General features: G+C 45.2%; 1 protein-coding gene across 1 annotated transcript in view; it reads left to right on the plus strand.

Moving 5' to 3' along the window:
• ARID3C (AT-rich interaction domain 3C) overlaps positions 1-14,464 on the plus strand; it is a 288,981-nt gene that overhangs the window by 164,138 nt on the left and 110,379 nt on the right. The window contains exon 3 of the mRNA XM_082243022.1: positions 11,287-11,359. Coding sequence (XP_082099148.1) covers positions 11,287-11,359 — 73 coding nt within the window. The remainder of the gene's footprint in view (positions 1-11,286; positions 11,360-14,464) is intronic.

Raw genomic sequence — 14,464 nt, forward strand, 5'->3', positions numbered from 1 at the left:
GAGCTTATGGCAGGCTGAAGTGGCCTCTCAACCTATAGTGCTGCATGTCATTGTAGCATGCCGTAAGAGCTCTTAAGCAGTACCGGGACAGGATTGTCCAGCGCCCAAGGCAAGGATCCCCCTCCCCCACTATTATTACATGCCATCAGGGCTGCTGTTAGAAATCACGCCCCCCCCCCCCCCTGTACAGCCTACCAATACAGGAAGTGATTGGATATCCAACATTTCGAGTTGTCAACAGAATAGGAATATAAGGGAAATCTTCCAGTGGGGACACAGGGTGCCATAGATTACACTGAGACAGAACTCCACACATGTGGGTTGTGGTGACGCTGTGCGGGGAGATCTCAGAGCCCATCAGGGGATCTCAGGGCCCATCAGCTATATCTCGGGGCCCATCAGCTATATCTCGGGGCCCATAGGGTAGATCTCAGGGCCCATAGGGTAGATCTCAGGGCCCATCGGGGAGATCTCAGGGCCCATCGGGGAGATCTCAGGGTCCATTGGGGCGACGTCGGGGTTCGTTGGGGCGATCTCAGGCCCCATCTGAGGGTGATCTCAGGGCCAGTCGGGGAGATCTCAGGGCTTGGCAGGGAGATCTCAGGGCCCATTGGGGAGATCTCAGGGCCCATTGGGGAGATCTCAGGGCCCATTGGGGAGATCTCAGGGCTTGTCGGGGCGATCTCAAGGCCCATTGGGAAGATCTCAGGGCCCATTGGGGAGATCTCAAGGCCCGTTGGGGCGATCTCAGGGCCCATTGAGAAGATCTCAGGGCCTATTGGGGAGATCTCAGGGCCCATTGGGGAGATCTCAGGGCCTATTGGGAAGATCTCAGGGCCCACTTGGGAGATCTCAGGGCCCATTGGGAAGATCTCAGGGCCCATTGGGGAGATCTCAGGGCCCGGGGCCCCTGACTGCAGAGGAATGCTTTGTACTGAAGGCAGTGAGGAAGAGGAGGAGAGCCGGAGAGGAAGGGGGGAGGGAGACCAGGAAGGAATTTTAACAGCTGTCCCAACAAGGCAGAGAGGAGACGGTTGTAAATATTCGATTTTATTCCTGAAATTGTCCTCCCAGCATGGGGGGGGGGGGGGGGGGCTACACTGGAGAAGGGAGCCATTCATCCGCCATCAGGACGCCGGGACCCCGACCGAGATCCCAGCCCAGCGCAGTGTGCACAGACCTGGGGTGCAACAATGTAACAAGACAACACACAAAGGATACAAATACACGACCACCGGATTATTGCCTATACACCATGCAATCTGATTGTACAATCTCACCTGTGCTGGCCACACATGGTACAGTCTGATTGCACAATCTCATCTATACTTCCCATACACAGTACAGTCTGATTGTACAATTGCATCTAGGTCTCATCTGACTTCCAGAGGAACAATCCAATACTAGGGGTGCTGAGCGCTCATCACAGCGCCCCCTAGTTACTGTCATGTCCATCCTGTAGGAGGGCGATGGCACGGTTGGTATTTCGGTGGTCTCTCACACTTTGAGCAGCATAAAAATGTGCACCAACGCAGAGCAATGGGCTCTCATGATTCCGGAAAGAACACCCAGTAAATTGATGGAAGCCTTTCACAGCGCCCCCTCCAGCAGTGAGACAGTTAATACTGCCCAATGGGTAGTTGGTCACCGACCGTACCGGTTTCTTGACGTAAAGCTCCATGCAAAGGTGACCATGGATGAACCGCAACCTCCAGCAACCAACACCAGGCGGGCTGCTTTTCCTAATCGCCTTCGTGGTGCCGGATGACGTCTGCTGGGTGCTGCGGTCAGCGATCTCAGCAACACAGGCAAATGACCCAACCCAGAATTAAGGGGCCAAGGAGTACTAACTGGTACCCCGAGCAACCGAACTGAACCTGCTGTGCCCATTATGAGGGGTTCCCACCATCCCTGTGCTGAGTTCTCGGGTCTGTACACCTGCTGTGCCCATTATGAGGGGTTCCCACCATCCCTGTGCTGAATTCCTTGGTCTATACACCTGCTGTGCCCATTATGAGGGGTTCTCACCATCCCTGTGCTGAGTTCCTGGGTCTGTACACCTGCTGTGCCCATTATGAGGGGTTCCCACCATCCCTGTGCTGAATTCCTTGGTCTATACACCTGCTGTGCCCATTATGGGGGGTTCCCACCATCCCTGTGCTAAGTTCCCGGGTCTGTACCCCTGCTGTGTCCATTATAAGGGGTTCCCATCATCCCTGTGCTGAGTTTCTGGGTCTGTACACCTTCTGTGCCCATTACGAGGGGTTCCCACCATCCCTGTGCCCATTATGAGGGGTTCCCACCATCCCTGTGCTGAGTTCCCAGGTCTGTACACCTGCTGTGCCCATTATGAGGGGTTCCCACCATCCCTGTGCCAATTATGAGGGGTTCCCACCATCCCTGTGCCCATTATGAGGGGCTCCCACCATCCCTGTGCCCATTATGAGGGGCTCCCACCATCCCTGTGCTGAGTCCCCAGGTCTGTACACCTGCTGTGCCCATTATGAGGGGTTCCCACCATCCCTATGCCCATTATGAGGGGTTCCCACCATCCTTGTGCTGAGTTCTCGGGTCTGTACACCTGCTGTGCCCATTAGGAGGGGTTCCCACCATCCCAGTGTCCCTCTTTCATCTAATTGTGGTAATTATTGCTGTACACTCGATAAAAGGAAATGTGGTGAGTGTCCTGATTTCAGCCCTTATATCATGGTCTCATTCATCGCTATGATGTCCCTCATCAGGTAAATCCTGGTAATAATCCCGGTAATATGACCTGCAGGGGCCCCGATCACCGGCCAATCCACCCAAACCTGCACAGTGTGGCCCCCTGCGTCCTGCATTGTGTTCAGCATAGAGATTTGATTTGCAAATGTTGAGTAATTAGTGAGCGTGGACGGGCCGAGTTCAGGGAATTGCTGCTTCTCCGATTTGACTGCATTCAAATCAATCCCATCCTAATCCAGCCGCCATCTGCGGCCCCTCTCCACCCACATTTCTGTTTATTAAACCCTCACGGCCTATGCTCCCGATATAGAAGATGATTTGCACTTCCCATCTCTAGGGGACTCCGCAGTATTGGGGCTGAGTGGTAAAAGTAAGGTGTGCAACGCCATGGCGTATGTAGCTCCATGTATGGCGTAATGGCGTATGTAGCTCCATATATGGTTCTTCCACAGAAACTGGCATTCACATTACACACACAGCTAAGACGAGTACAGCACAGCTACTCTATAACGTCTTCCTCATGATGGCAGAATTCCCAGTGAGATGTGTCCTGCCCAGGTTTGGACCCCAAGGAGCTTTAAATGTGACATCTTCAGTACAGTCCCTGCCCTATAGAAGGCATTCATATGATCCAGTCTCTGCACCAGAGGAGCTTACATTCTAATGTCCCTCCCCGCCACACAACATCATTATACATTTATATAGCTTTGACATATACCGCAGCGCTGTACAGAGATCATCGAGGCAATCATATCAGTCTCTGTACCAGAGGAGCTTACACTCTAAAGTGTCCCCCCCCCCCCCCACAGTCACACACTATTATTATTATACATTTATATAGCTCTGACATATACCGCAGTGCTGTACAGAGATCACTGAGCCAGTCACATCAGTCTCTGTACCAGAGGAGCTTACACTCTAATGCCCCCCCCCAAAGTCACATTAGTCTCTGTACCAGATGAGCTTACACTCTAATGTCCCCCCACAGTCACACACTATTATTACTATACATTCATATAGCTCTGACATATACCGCAGTGCTGTACAGAAAACACTGAGCCAGTCACATCAGTCTCTGTACCAGAGGAGCTTACAATCTAATGTCCCCCCACAGTCACATCAGTCTCTGTACCAGAGGAGCTTACACTCTAATGCCCCCCCCCCCCAGACACATCAGTCTCTGTACCAGAGGAGCTTACACTCTAATGTCCCCCCACAGTCACACACTATTATTATTATTATACATTTATATAGCTCTGACATATACCGCAGTGCTGTACAGAGAACACTGAGCCAGTCACATCAGTTTCTGTACCAGAGGAGCTTACAATCTAATGTCCCCCCACAGTCACATCAGTCTCTGTACCAGAGGAGCTTACAATCTAATGTCCCCCCACAGTCACATCAGTCTGTACCAGAGGAGCTTACAATCTAATGTCCCCCCACAGTCACATCAGTCTCTGTACCAGAGGAGCTTACAATCTAATGTCCCCCCACAGTCACATCAGTCTCTGTACCAGAGGAGCTTACACTCTAATGTCCCCCCACAGTCACATCAGTCTCTGTACCAGAGGAGCTTACACTCTAATGCCCCCCCCCCCCCCCAGACACATCACTCTCTGTACCAGAGGAGCTTACACGCTAATGTCCCCCCACAGTCACACACTATTATTATTATTATTATACATTTATATAGCTCTGACATATACCGCAGTGCTGTACACTGTCATATCAGTCTCTGTACCAGAGGAGCTTACACTCTAATGTCCCCCCACAGACACATCACTCTCTGTACCAGAGGAGCTTACACTCTAATGTCCCCCCACAGTCACATCACTCTCTGTACCAGAGGAGCTTACACTCTAATGTACCCCCACAGTCACACACTATTATTATACATTTATATAGCTCTGACATATACCGCAGTGCAGTACAGAGATCACTGAGCCAGTCACATCAGTCTCTGTACCAGAGGAGCTTACACTCTAATATTCCCCCATACATAGTAGGGAGTTGGTGGTGAGTGTAGCGCCCCCCTGTGTCGTGCGTTGCCTCCTCCCCTGTCTCTATTGATCCTGGGATCTCAGCTCTCGGAGCGATCGAAGGGCCTCTTGACCCGGCAATTACTGTTCTCGCAGCCTCTGCTCCGTTCTATCACATCATTAAGTTTGGGAAGTGCGCCCAGCGGGGTGGGGGGGGGGGGGGCACAGCGATACACGGTGATAATTACTGGGACTCTGAGCGGCCTTTATATGTAGGAAACACGCTCGCCATCCCGGCCTCATTATCTGTATTTTATCACAGCCGGCGAGCGCCGCGTGCAGCCGGTGACAGATTCCGCACACCAGTCCTGACACGTTGTATGATCGGACATTATCCGACATGCCGGACTGCCTCCATTCCACACAGGACATTCCAATTGTGTCATGAGAGTTATTTTTGTAGCTGATGGACAAAGACTCCAGTCTCCCCTCCCCCAGTGATCAGACTGTATATTGTAACATTGCAGCAAATCACAAGGTGTGAGACTGCAGCGGGGGGCTGATCTGTGTCAGACATTTGTGAACACAGCCAAGAACTCCACAGGCTGAGCTGACATCTTAGTCTGGGAGGTAATCTGGGGGCAACTCCTGCTGCTATAAAGCGTTCGATCTAATTTGAGCTAAACATCGATTGCTAATTCGATCGATTTTCCATATACATCTATCCCAAGTGTCGATGCATTCTACTCATAAATTGCTTGTATGAAGCTGTGTTGTATCAGGTCATGAAAAAACTTTGAGTCTCCACTCTGGCTTTTGTAGCCAAGTCCGATGGATTCCGCAATGGGTGCAAAACAGGGCGAGGAGTCCTTCCCGACTCTATGCAAATTAGAGGCAAAGAAAGGATCCTGATCGCCGCACATAAAACCAAAATTGCTGGGATATTGTGCACTACAGCCAGACCAGATAGAATGCTGCAGAAAGAATCCTCATGCGTCAACGCGTTTCGCCATACTGCTTCGTTAGGGCTTATGTAGCCAAGCCCGATGGATTCCGCAACGGGTGCAAGCTGGGCGAGGAGTCCTTCCCGACTCTGTGCAATTTATAGGCAAAGAAAGTATACCGATCGCCGCACATAAAAACAAAATTGCTGGGATATTGTGCACTACAGCCAGACCAGATAGAATGCTGCAGAAAGAATCCTCATGCGCCAACGCGTTTTGCCATATTGCTTCATCAGGGCTTATGAGGAAAACAAAAGTTATATGCTGTGTATTCCTCATAAGCCCTGACAAAGCCATATGGTGAAACACAATGGAGTTATATGCTGTGTATCCCTCATAAGCCCTGACAAAGCCATATGGTGAAACACAATGGAGTTATATGCTGTGTATTCCTCATAAACCCTGACAAAACCATATGGTGAAACACGTTGGAGTTATATGCTGTGTATTCCTCATAAGCCCTGACAAAGCCATATGGTGAAACACAATGGAGTTATATGCTGTGTATCCCTCATAAGCCCTGACAAAGCCATATGGTGAAACACAATGGAGTTATATGCTGTGTATCCCTCATAAGCCCTGACAAAGCCATATGGTGAAACACAATGGAGTTATATGCTGTGTATTCCTCATAAACCCTGACAAAACCATATGGTGAAACACGTTGGAGTTATATGCTGTGTATTCCTCATAAGCCCTGACAAAGCCATATGGTGAAACACAATGGAGTTATATGCTGTGTATTCCTCATAAGCCCTGTCAAAGCCATATGGTGAAACACAATGGAGTTATAGGCTGTGTATTCCTCATAAGCCCTGACGAAGCCATATGGTGAAACACAATGGAGTTATATGCTGTGTATTCCTCATAAGCCCTGACAAAGCCATATGGTGAAACACATTGGAGTTATATGCTGTGTATCCCTCATAAGCCCTGACAAAGCCATATGGTGAAACACAATGGAGTTATATGCTGTGTATTCCTCATAAACCCTGACAAAACCATATGGTGAAACACGTTGGAGTTATATGCTGTGTATTCCTCATAAGCCCTGACAAAGCCATATGGTGAAACACAATGGAGTTATATGCTGTGTATTCCTCATAAGCCCTGTCAAAGCCATATGGTGAAACACAATGGAGTTATAGGCTGTGTATTCCTCATAAGCCCTGACAAAGCCATATGGTGAAACACAATGGAGTTATAGGCTGTGTATTCCTCATAAGCCCTGACGAAGCCATATGGTGAAACACAATGGAGTTATATGCTGTGTATTCCTCATAAGCCCTGACAAAGCCATATGGTGAAACACATTGGAGTTATATGCTGTGTATTCCTCATAAGCCCTGACAAAGCCATATGGTGAAACACAATGGAGTTATATGCTGTGTATTCCTCATAAGCCCTGATGAAGCCATATGGTGAAACATGTTGGAGTTATATGCTGTGTATTCCTCATAAGCCCTGACGAAGCCATATGGTGAAACACGTTGGAGTTATATGCTGTGTATTCCTCATAAGCTCTGACGAAGCCATATGGTGAAACACAATGGAGTTATATGCTGTGTATTCCTCATAAGCCCTGATGAAGCCATATGGTGAAACATGTTGGAGTTATATGCTGTGTATTCCTCATAAGCCCTAACGAAGCCATATGGTGAAACACAATTGAGTAATATGCTGTGTACTCCTCATAAACCCTGACAAAGCCATATGGTGAAACACATTGGAGTTATATGCTGTGTATTCCCAATAAGCCCTGACAAAGCCATATGGTGAAACGTCCATGAGGATTCCTTCTACAGCATTCTATCTCGTCTGGATGAAGTGTACAACATCCCAGCAATTTTGGTTTTATTCAAGTCTGATCTTGTTTTTAATGTGATTTGGTCAATAAAAATTGTAATTTTTATTCAAACCAAACTCCTGGTTTCTGGCCTATACAGTCCGACCCTTTCTTTTCCTTTCAATTGGATGTTCTTCATTCATACAGTGAACGATGGAATATCGACGTATGGCCACTAGAGGGAGCTGATGATGATTAGAAAAAAAAAATAGGTAATGACTATGATTGCCAGCGCCATCTAGTGGCCATCATGCAGTATTTTCCTGATTCAAGATATTATTAGAAGTAATTAACATCCGATCTGGAAAGAAAAAAACTGGGTAACATTTTGCTGGTATTTGCATAGAACAAATTAAATTTAGTAGCGTGAATAACTCTTAATTTAAATAAATAAATGTAAAAAAAAAAAAAATAATAAATAAAAAAAAATATTTTTTTTTTTAAATTCATATTCCCATAATAGGCAATTCAGTGTGTTTTGGGTTTCCCTTGAAAGAAATAACCCCGCCCCAATCTCCGCCCCCCCCTTCCCCATTTAGTGATTATACGATGACAGGGAGTCTCGCCGTGTGACGAGGCCTTAAATCTGCTCCTGTTGTATTTTTAATGTGCTGATAATGGAATTACTTGCAGTGTTAATAGCAATAAATAAGAAATGCTTCCTGTGCAGGAAAGTACCGTGCATTCCATTACCCTGGCTGTCGATATCAGACATATCTCTTCACCCCCGCCCAACATCTTATTTACGTGTACGGTAACTGCGCATTAACCCTTCGCTGGCCACGCCACGCATTTGTCTGCCTTCGAAGAAAAAAAAAAAAAGCGCTGGCGGCGGCGGGAGGCCGGGATTAATGCTGGTGGGAAGCGTCTCGCCTATTAAAGCAGAACTTCCTGCAAATATGAAAAAATAAAAAAATAAATAAATGCTCCTATGATTTCTTAAAAAAAAAAAAAAAATCTATGTACCTGTATATACTGCTAGTATATGTGCTTAAAAGATGTCCTTATATTATCTCCCTACCAGCCTCGTGTGTAATGCTGGTGAGAAGTGTCTGGACTTTAAAAGAAGAATTTTCCAAAAATACAAAAAAAAAAAAAAAAAAACAGCTGTTATATTTTTATATTTTCATGAAAAAAAAAATATTTTATGTACTTTAAAATACTGCTAGTATGTTTGTAAATGTTTTATAAGCGTGATAATGATTGTATTGTTGTACTTTTACATTTTTGAAAACCCAATAAAAATATATATTATAAATAAAAAAATAAATAAAAATACTGCTAGTATGAGTACCTGAAACATGTCCTTATATTATCTCCCCACTGGGGATAGATAGATAGATAGATAGATAGATAGATAGATAGATAGATAGATAGATAGATAGATAGATAGATAGATAGATAGATAGATAGATAGATAGATAGATAGATAGATAGATAGATAGATAGATAGATAGATATGAGGTAGATGGATAGATAGATAGATAGATAGATAGATAGATAGATAGATAGATAGATAGATAGATAGATAGATAGATAGATAGATATGAGGTAGATAGATAGATAGATAGATAGATAGATAGATAGATAGATAGATATTGGAAGATAGATAGATAGATAGATAGATAGATAGATAGATAGATAGATAGATAGATAGATAGATAGATAGATAGATAGATAGATAGATAGATAGATAGATAGATAGATAGATATGAGGTAGATGGATAGATATGAGATAGATAGATAGATAGATAGATAGATAGATAGATATGAGATAGATAGATAGATAGATAGATAGATAGATAGATAGATAGATAGATAGATAGATAGATAGATACCGTAGATAGATAGATAGATACCGTAGATAGATAGATAGATAGATAGATAGATAGATAGATAGATAGATAGATAGATACCGTAGATAGATAGATAGATAGATACCGTAGATAGATAGATAGATAGATAGATAGATAGATAGATAGATAGATAGATAGATAGATAGATAGATAGATAGATAGATAGATAGATAGATAGATAGATAGATAGATAGATAGATAGATAGATACCGTAGATAGATAGATAGATAGATACCGTAGATAGATAGATAGATAGATAGATAGATAGATAGATAGATAGATAGATAGATAGATAGATAGATAGATAGATAGATAGATAGATACTGTAGATAGATAGATAGATAGATAGATAGATAGATAGATAGATAGATAGATAGATAGATAGATAGATAGATAGATAGATAGATAGATAGATAGATAGATAGATAGATACTGTAGATAGATAGATAGATAGATAGATAGATAGATAGATAGATAGATAGATAGATAGATAGATAGATAGATAGATAGATAGATAGATAGATAGATAGATAGGATAAAATATAAAAACTAAATAAAAATAAATATTAAATTAAATAAAATATATATATATTTATGCTCCCTGATTTTCTTGCTTCCCAGTAGACTTTATTGGAGTTTATTGTTAAGAATTTTTAATATGCACATTGGGTATGATCTTAAAAATTGCCCCGCCCCAAATGAAATATTTCATTTATAGGTGGAGTGCGATAGGCTGGGCGCCCCCTGCTGGCTGTCTTCTTGGGATCTCCAGCAGCAAGCATTCCCCCCCAGCTCTGTCTCCGCCCACCCTGATGTGTCTCCGCCCCTTACTGTTGCATTCTCCTACATTTACTATCAAGAAAAGAATCGACACAGTCAGCAGGGTCACCAATAATAACCCCCCCCCAACCCATGCCCACCCCCCCCCCCTTCCCCGGGCAGGTGTGCAGACCCCAGAATGCAGATGTTTGGTGGTTAAGTTCTCCAGCAGGGCTGCTGTTAGAAATCACGGGGCCCCATACAGCCTACCTGGCAGGGCCCCCCCCCCCAATATTTTAAGACAATATTTTCAATAAAAGTACACTAAAATCATTATTAGCAGACAAAAAAACATAACAGAGAACCTGTGTGAATTAGCCATTTGTAATTGTTTTTTTACAATGAAAAAAGAACAAGAATTTTTTTTTTTTTTTTAAATGTTGAAAATGTTTACAATTATCTTATTTTACGATTTTTTTTAAATTTATCACAATGTTTAATTATTTATTTATTTTTTTACTATTTTGTTTTTTTACAGGGCAGGGAAGCCTGCAGCGCTGTGGGAAGGGGGGGGGGCACAGTGAAAGGGGGGCAGATGGGAAGAGCAGGCAGAACAGGGAGGGGGATCAGTGTGGTAGAAGCAATTACAGGAATGATGCCCTGTGTCTGTGTCTCTCCCCGCAGCAGCTGAAAGCCAGCAGGAGAGAGGAGACACTGGCTTTCAGCTGCTGCAGAGAGCCACACAGGGCTTCCTTCTGTTGTTGCCCCCCTGCCCGACCGCACCGATTCTCCATGCTGTTGGGCCCCCCCCCCCCCCTGTGTGCCGGGCCCCCTACAGGAGGACTGGTGGTCCCCCCCTATCAGCGGCCCTGTTCTCCAGTGTGTACTGAAAGATCAGTGTTGGGTGGAGTGACCCTTTAAACTTCCATGAATGCCCCCCCCCCCCCCCTGTTCTGGTCTTCTGATTGGCAGCGCGGAGATTAGCGCTCACTGCCCGCTCCGTGTGTTTTTGCCCCTCATGGGGGTTCTGTGTTGGATAATGGATGTTAATTATTCCTGCTCTGACCTTTCATAGAGGCGAATGTGTAACGCAGACTGTGTGATTCTCTCCGCAGCTGTATGAGCTGGACGAGGACCCCAAGAGGAAAGAGTTCCTGGACGACCTGTTCAGCTTCATGCAGAAGAGAGGTGAGTGACGACACAGCGACTTCTACAATAATACCCAATGGCTACTCTGTGTTTATTATTATTAGTATGATGTTATTGTTACTATTTATTAATATTGTTACTATTTATTAATATTGTTACTATTTATTAATATTGTTACTATTTATTAATATTGTTAATACCTCTTCTACTACTAATATTATATTAATTATAATAACAAACTATAATAACCTTTTTTATCATCATTTATTTATTGATTTTTATTGTTACCTAATATTAAAAATAATAGTATTATTCTTAATATTTTTTTATTGTTACATAATAATAATAATTATTATATTTTTAATGTATTCATATTATTATAATTAGTATGTAACAATAACATATTATTATTATTTCTTCCTTTTATCATTTCATTTTTTTATCATTTGATTTATTTCATGTACTTTAATTTACGCAGCGCTTTACATATACATTGTACATTCACACATCAGTCCCTGCCGTCTAGGAGCTTACAATCTACGGTCCCTAACTCACATTCATAAATACCAGGGCAAATTTAGAAAGGATCCAATTAACCTACCAGCATGTCTTTGGAGTGTGGGAGGAAACCGGAGTACCCGGAGGAAACAAACGCAGGCACAGGGAGAACATGCAAACTCCAAGCAGGTAGTGTCGTAGTTGGGATATGAACCGGCGACCCTTTTTGCTGCTAGGTAAAAGTGCCAACCACTACACCACTGTGCCGGCCCATTTATTGTTTTATTGATTTTATTGTTACTATAAATTTTATTGGTACTATTTTAATAATAATAATAATAATATTATTACTATTTATTTTCACTAATATATATATATTGTATGTGTGTGTATATATATATATATATATATATTTTTTTTTTTATTATTATTTTGGTAATTTTATTATTATTGTTATTTTTATCTAATTATTTAGACATATTCTTTATACTGTATATATGTATATATACCAGCATTGTGCAGGGGGGGCTCAGATCACATAGTTGTGGGGGGGGGGGGTCAGCATTGTGCAGGGGGGGCTCAGATCACACAGGTGCGGGGGGGGGGGCGGGTCAGCATTGTGCAGGGGGGGCTCAGATCACACAGGTGCGGGGAGGGGGTCAGCATTGTGCAGGGGGGCTCAGAGGGGGTCGGCATTGTGTAGAGGGGGGGCTCAGATCACACAGGTGCGGGGAGGGGGTTGTCATTGTGCAGGGGGGGCTCAGATCACACAGGTGCGGGGGGGGGGGTTGTCATTGTGCAGGGGGGGGCTCAGATCACACAGGTGCGGGGGGGGTTGTCATTGTGCAGGGGGGGGCTCAGATCACACAGGTGTGGGGGGGCTCAGATCACACAGGTGCGGGGGGGGGGTTGTCATTGTGCAGGGGGGGGGCTCAGATCACACAGGTGCGGGGGGGGTTGTCATTGTGCAGGGGGGGGCTCAGATCACACAGGTGCGGGGGGGCTCAGATCACACAGGTGCGGGGGGGGGGCTCGGATCACACAGGTGCGGGGGGGGGGGCTCAGATCATACAGGTGCGGGGGGGGGCTCAGATCACACAGGTGCGGGGGGGCTCAGATCACACAGGTGACAACAATCTACATCTTACAAGTCTCAAAAAATTTACAAAATGACTTATTTAATTAAAGGATAACTCCACCCACATCTGATATTTCTGTCCTCTATGGTTCTGGGCAGCTCAAATGAAGGCTTACAGGAGGGGGGGGGCTCTAAAATCAGGCTTGCATTGGGCGTGGCTTCTCTGTTAAGGTATGAACGTAGGCTTACAGGAGTGGGAGGGTTCTGAATGCTGAAATCAGGCTTGAAGTGGGCGTGGCTTCTCTGTTAAAGTGTTAATGTAGGCTTACAGGAGGGGGAGGGCTCTGAAAGCTGAAATCAGGCTTTCCATGTGTGTGGCTTATCTGTTAAGGTATAAATGTAGGCTTACAGCAGGGGGAGAGCTCTAAAATCAGGCTTGCAGTGGGCGTGGCTGCTCTGTTACAGTATGAATGTAGGCTTACGGGAGGGTTCTGAAAGCTGAAACCAGGCTTTCAGTGGCTATAGCTTCTCTGGTAAGGTATAAATGTAGGCTTACAGGATCAGGAAAGCTCTAAAATCAGGCTTGCGGTGGGCGTGGCTGAAGGCTGAAATCAATTGCAGTGGGAGTGACTGTTCTGTTAAGGTATGAATGTAGACTTACAGGAGGGGGAGGGCTCTGAAAGCTGAAATCAGGCTTGCAGTGGGTGTGGCTACTCACTTAAGGTATGAATGTAGGCTTACAGGAGCAGGGAGGGCTCTAAAATCAGGCTTGCAGTAGGTGTAGCTGCTCTGGTACAGTATGAATGTAGGCTTACAGAAGGGGGAGGGCTCTGAATGCTGAAATCAGGCGTGCAGTGGGCGTGGCTGCTCTGTAACAGTATGAATGTAGGCTTACAAGAGGGGGAGGGCTCTGAATGCTGAAATCAGGCATGCAGTGGGCGTGGCTGCTCTGTTACAGTATGAATGTAGGCTTACAGGAGGGGGAGGGCTCTGAATGCTGAAATCAGGCATGCAGTGGGCGTGGCTGCTCTGTAACAGTATGAATGTAGGCTTACAAGAGGGGGAGGGCTCTGAATGCTGAAATCAGGCGTGCAGTGGGCGTGGCTGCTCTGTTACAGTATGAATGTAGGCTTACAGGAGGGGAAGGGCTCTGAATGCTGAAATCAGGCTTGCAGTGGGTGTGGCTGCTCTTTAACAGTATGAATGTAGGCCTACAGGAGGAGGAGGGCTCTGAAAGCTGAAATCAGGCTTGCAGTGGGTGTGGCTGCTCTGGTACAGTATGAATGTAGGCTTACAGGAGGGGGAGGGCTCTGAATGCTGAAATCAGGCGTGCAGTGGGCGTGGCTGCTCTGTTACAGTATGAATGTAGGCTTACAGAAGGGGGAGGGCTCTGAATGCTGAAATCAGGCATGCAGTGGGCGTGGCTGCTCTGTTACAGTATGAATGTAGGCTTACAGGAGGGGGAGGGCTCTGAATGCTGAAATCAGGCGTGCAGTGGGCGTGGCTGCTCTGTTACAGTATGAATGTAGGCTTACAGAAGGGGGAGGGCTCTGAATGCTGAAATCAGG

This window comes from Pelophylax lessonae (genome assembly GCF_965119305.1).
Source record: "Pelophylax lessonae genome assembly, chromosome: 1".
Lineage (NCBI taxonomy): Eukaryota > Metazoa > Chordata > Amphibia > Anura > Ranidae > Pelophylax > Pelophylax lessonae.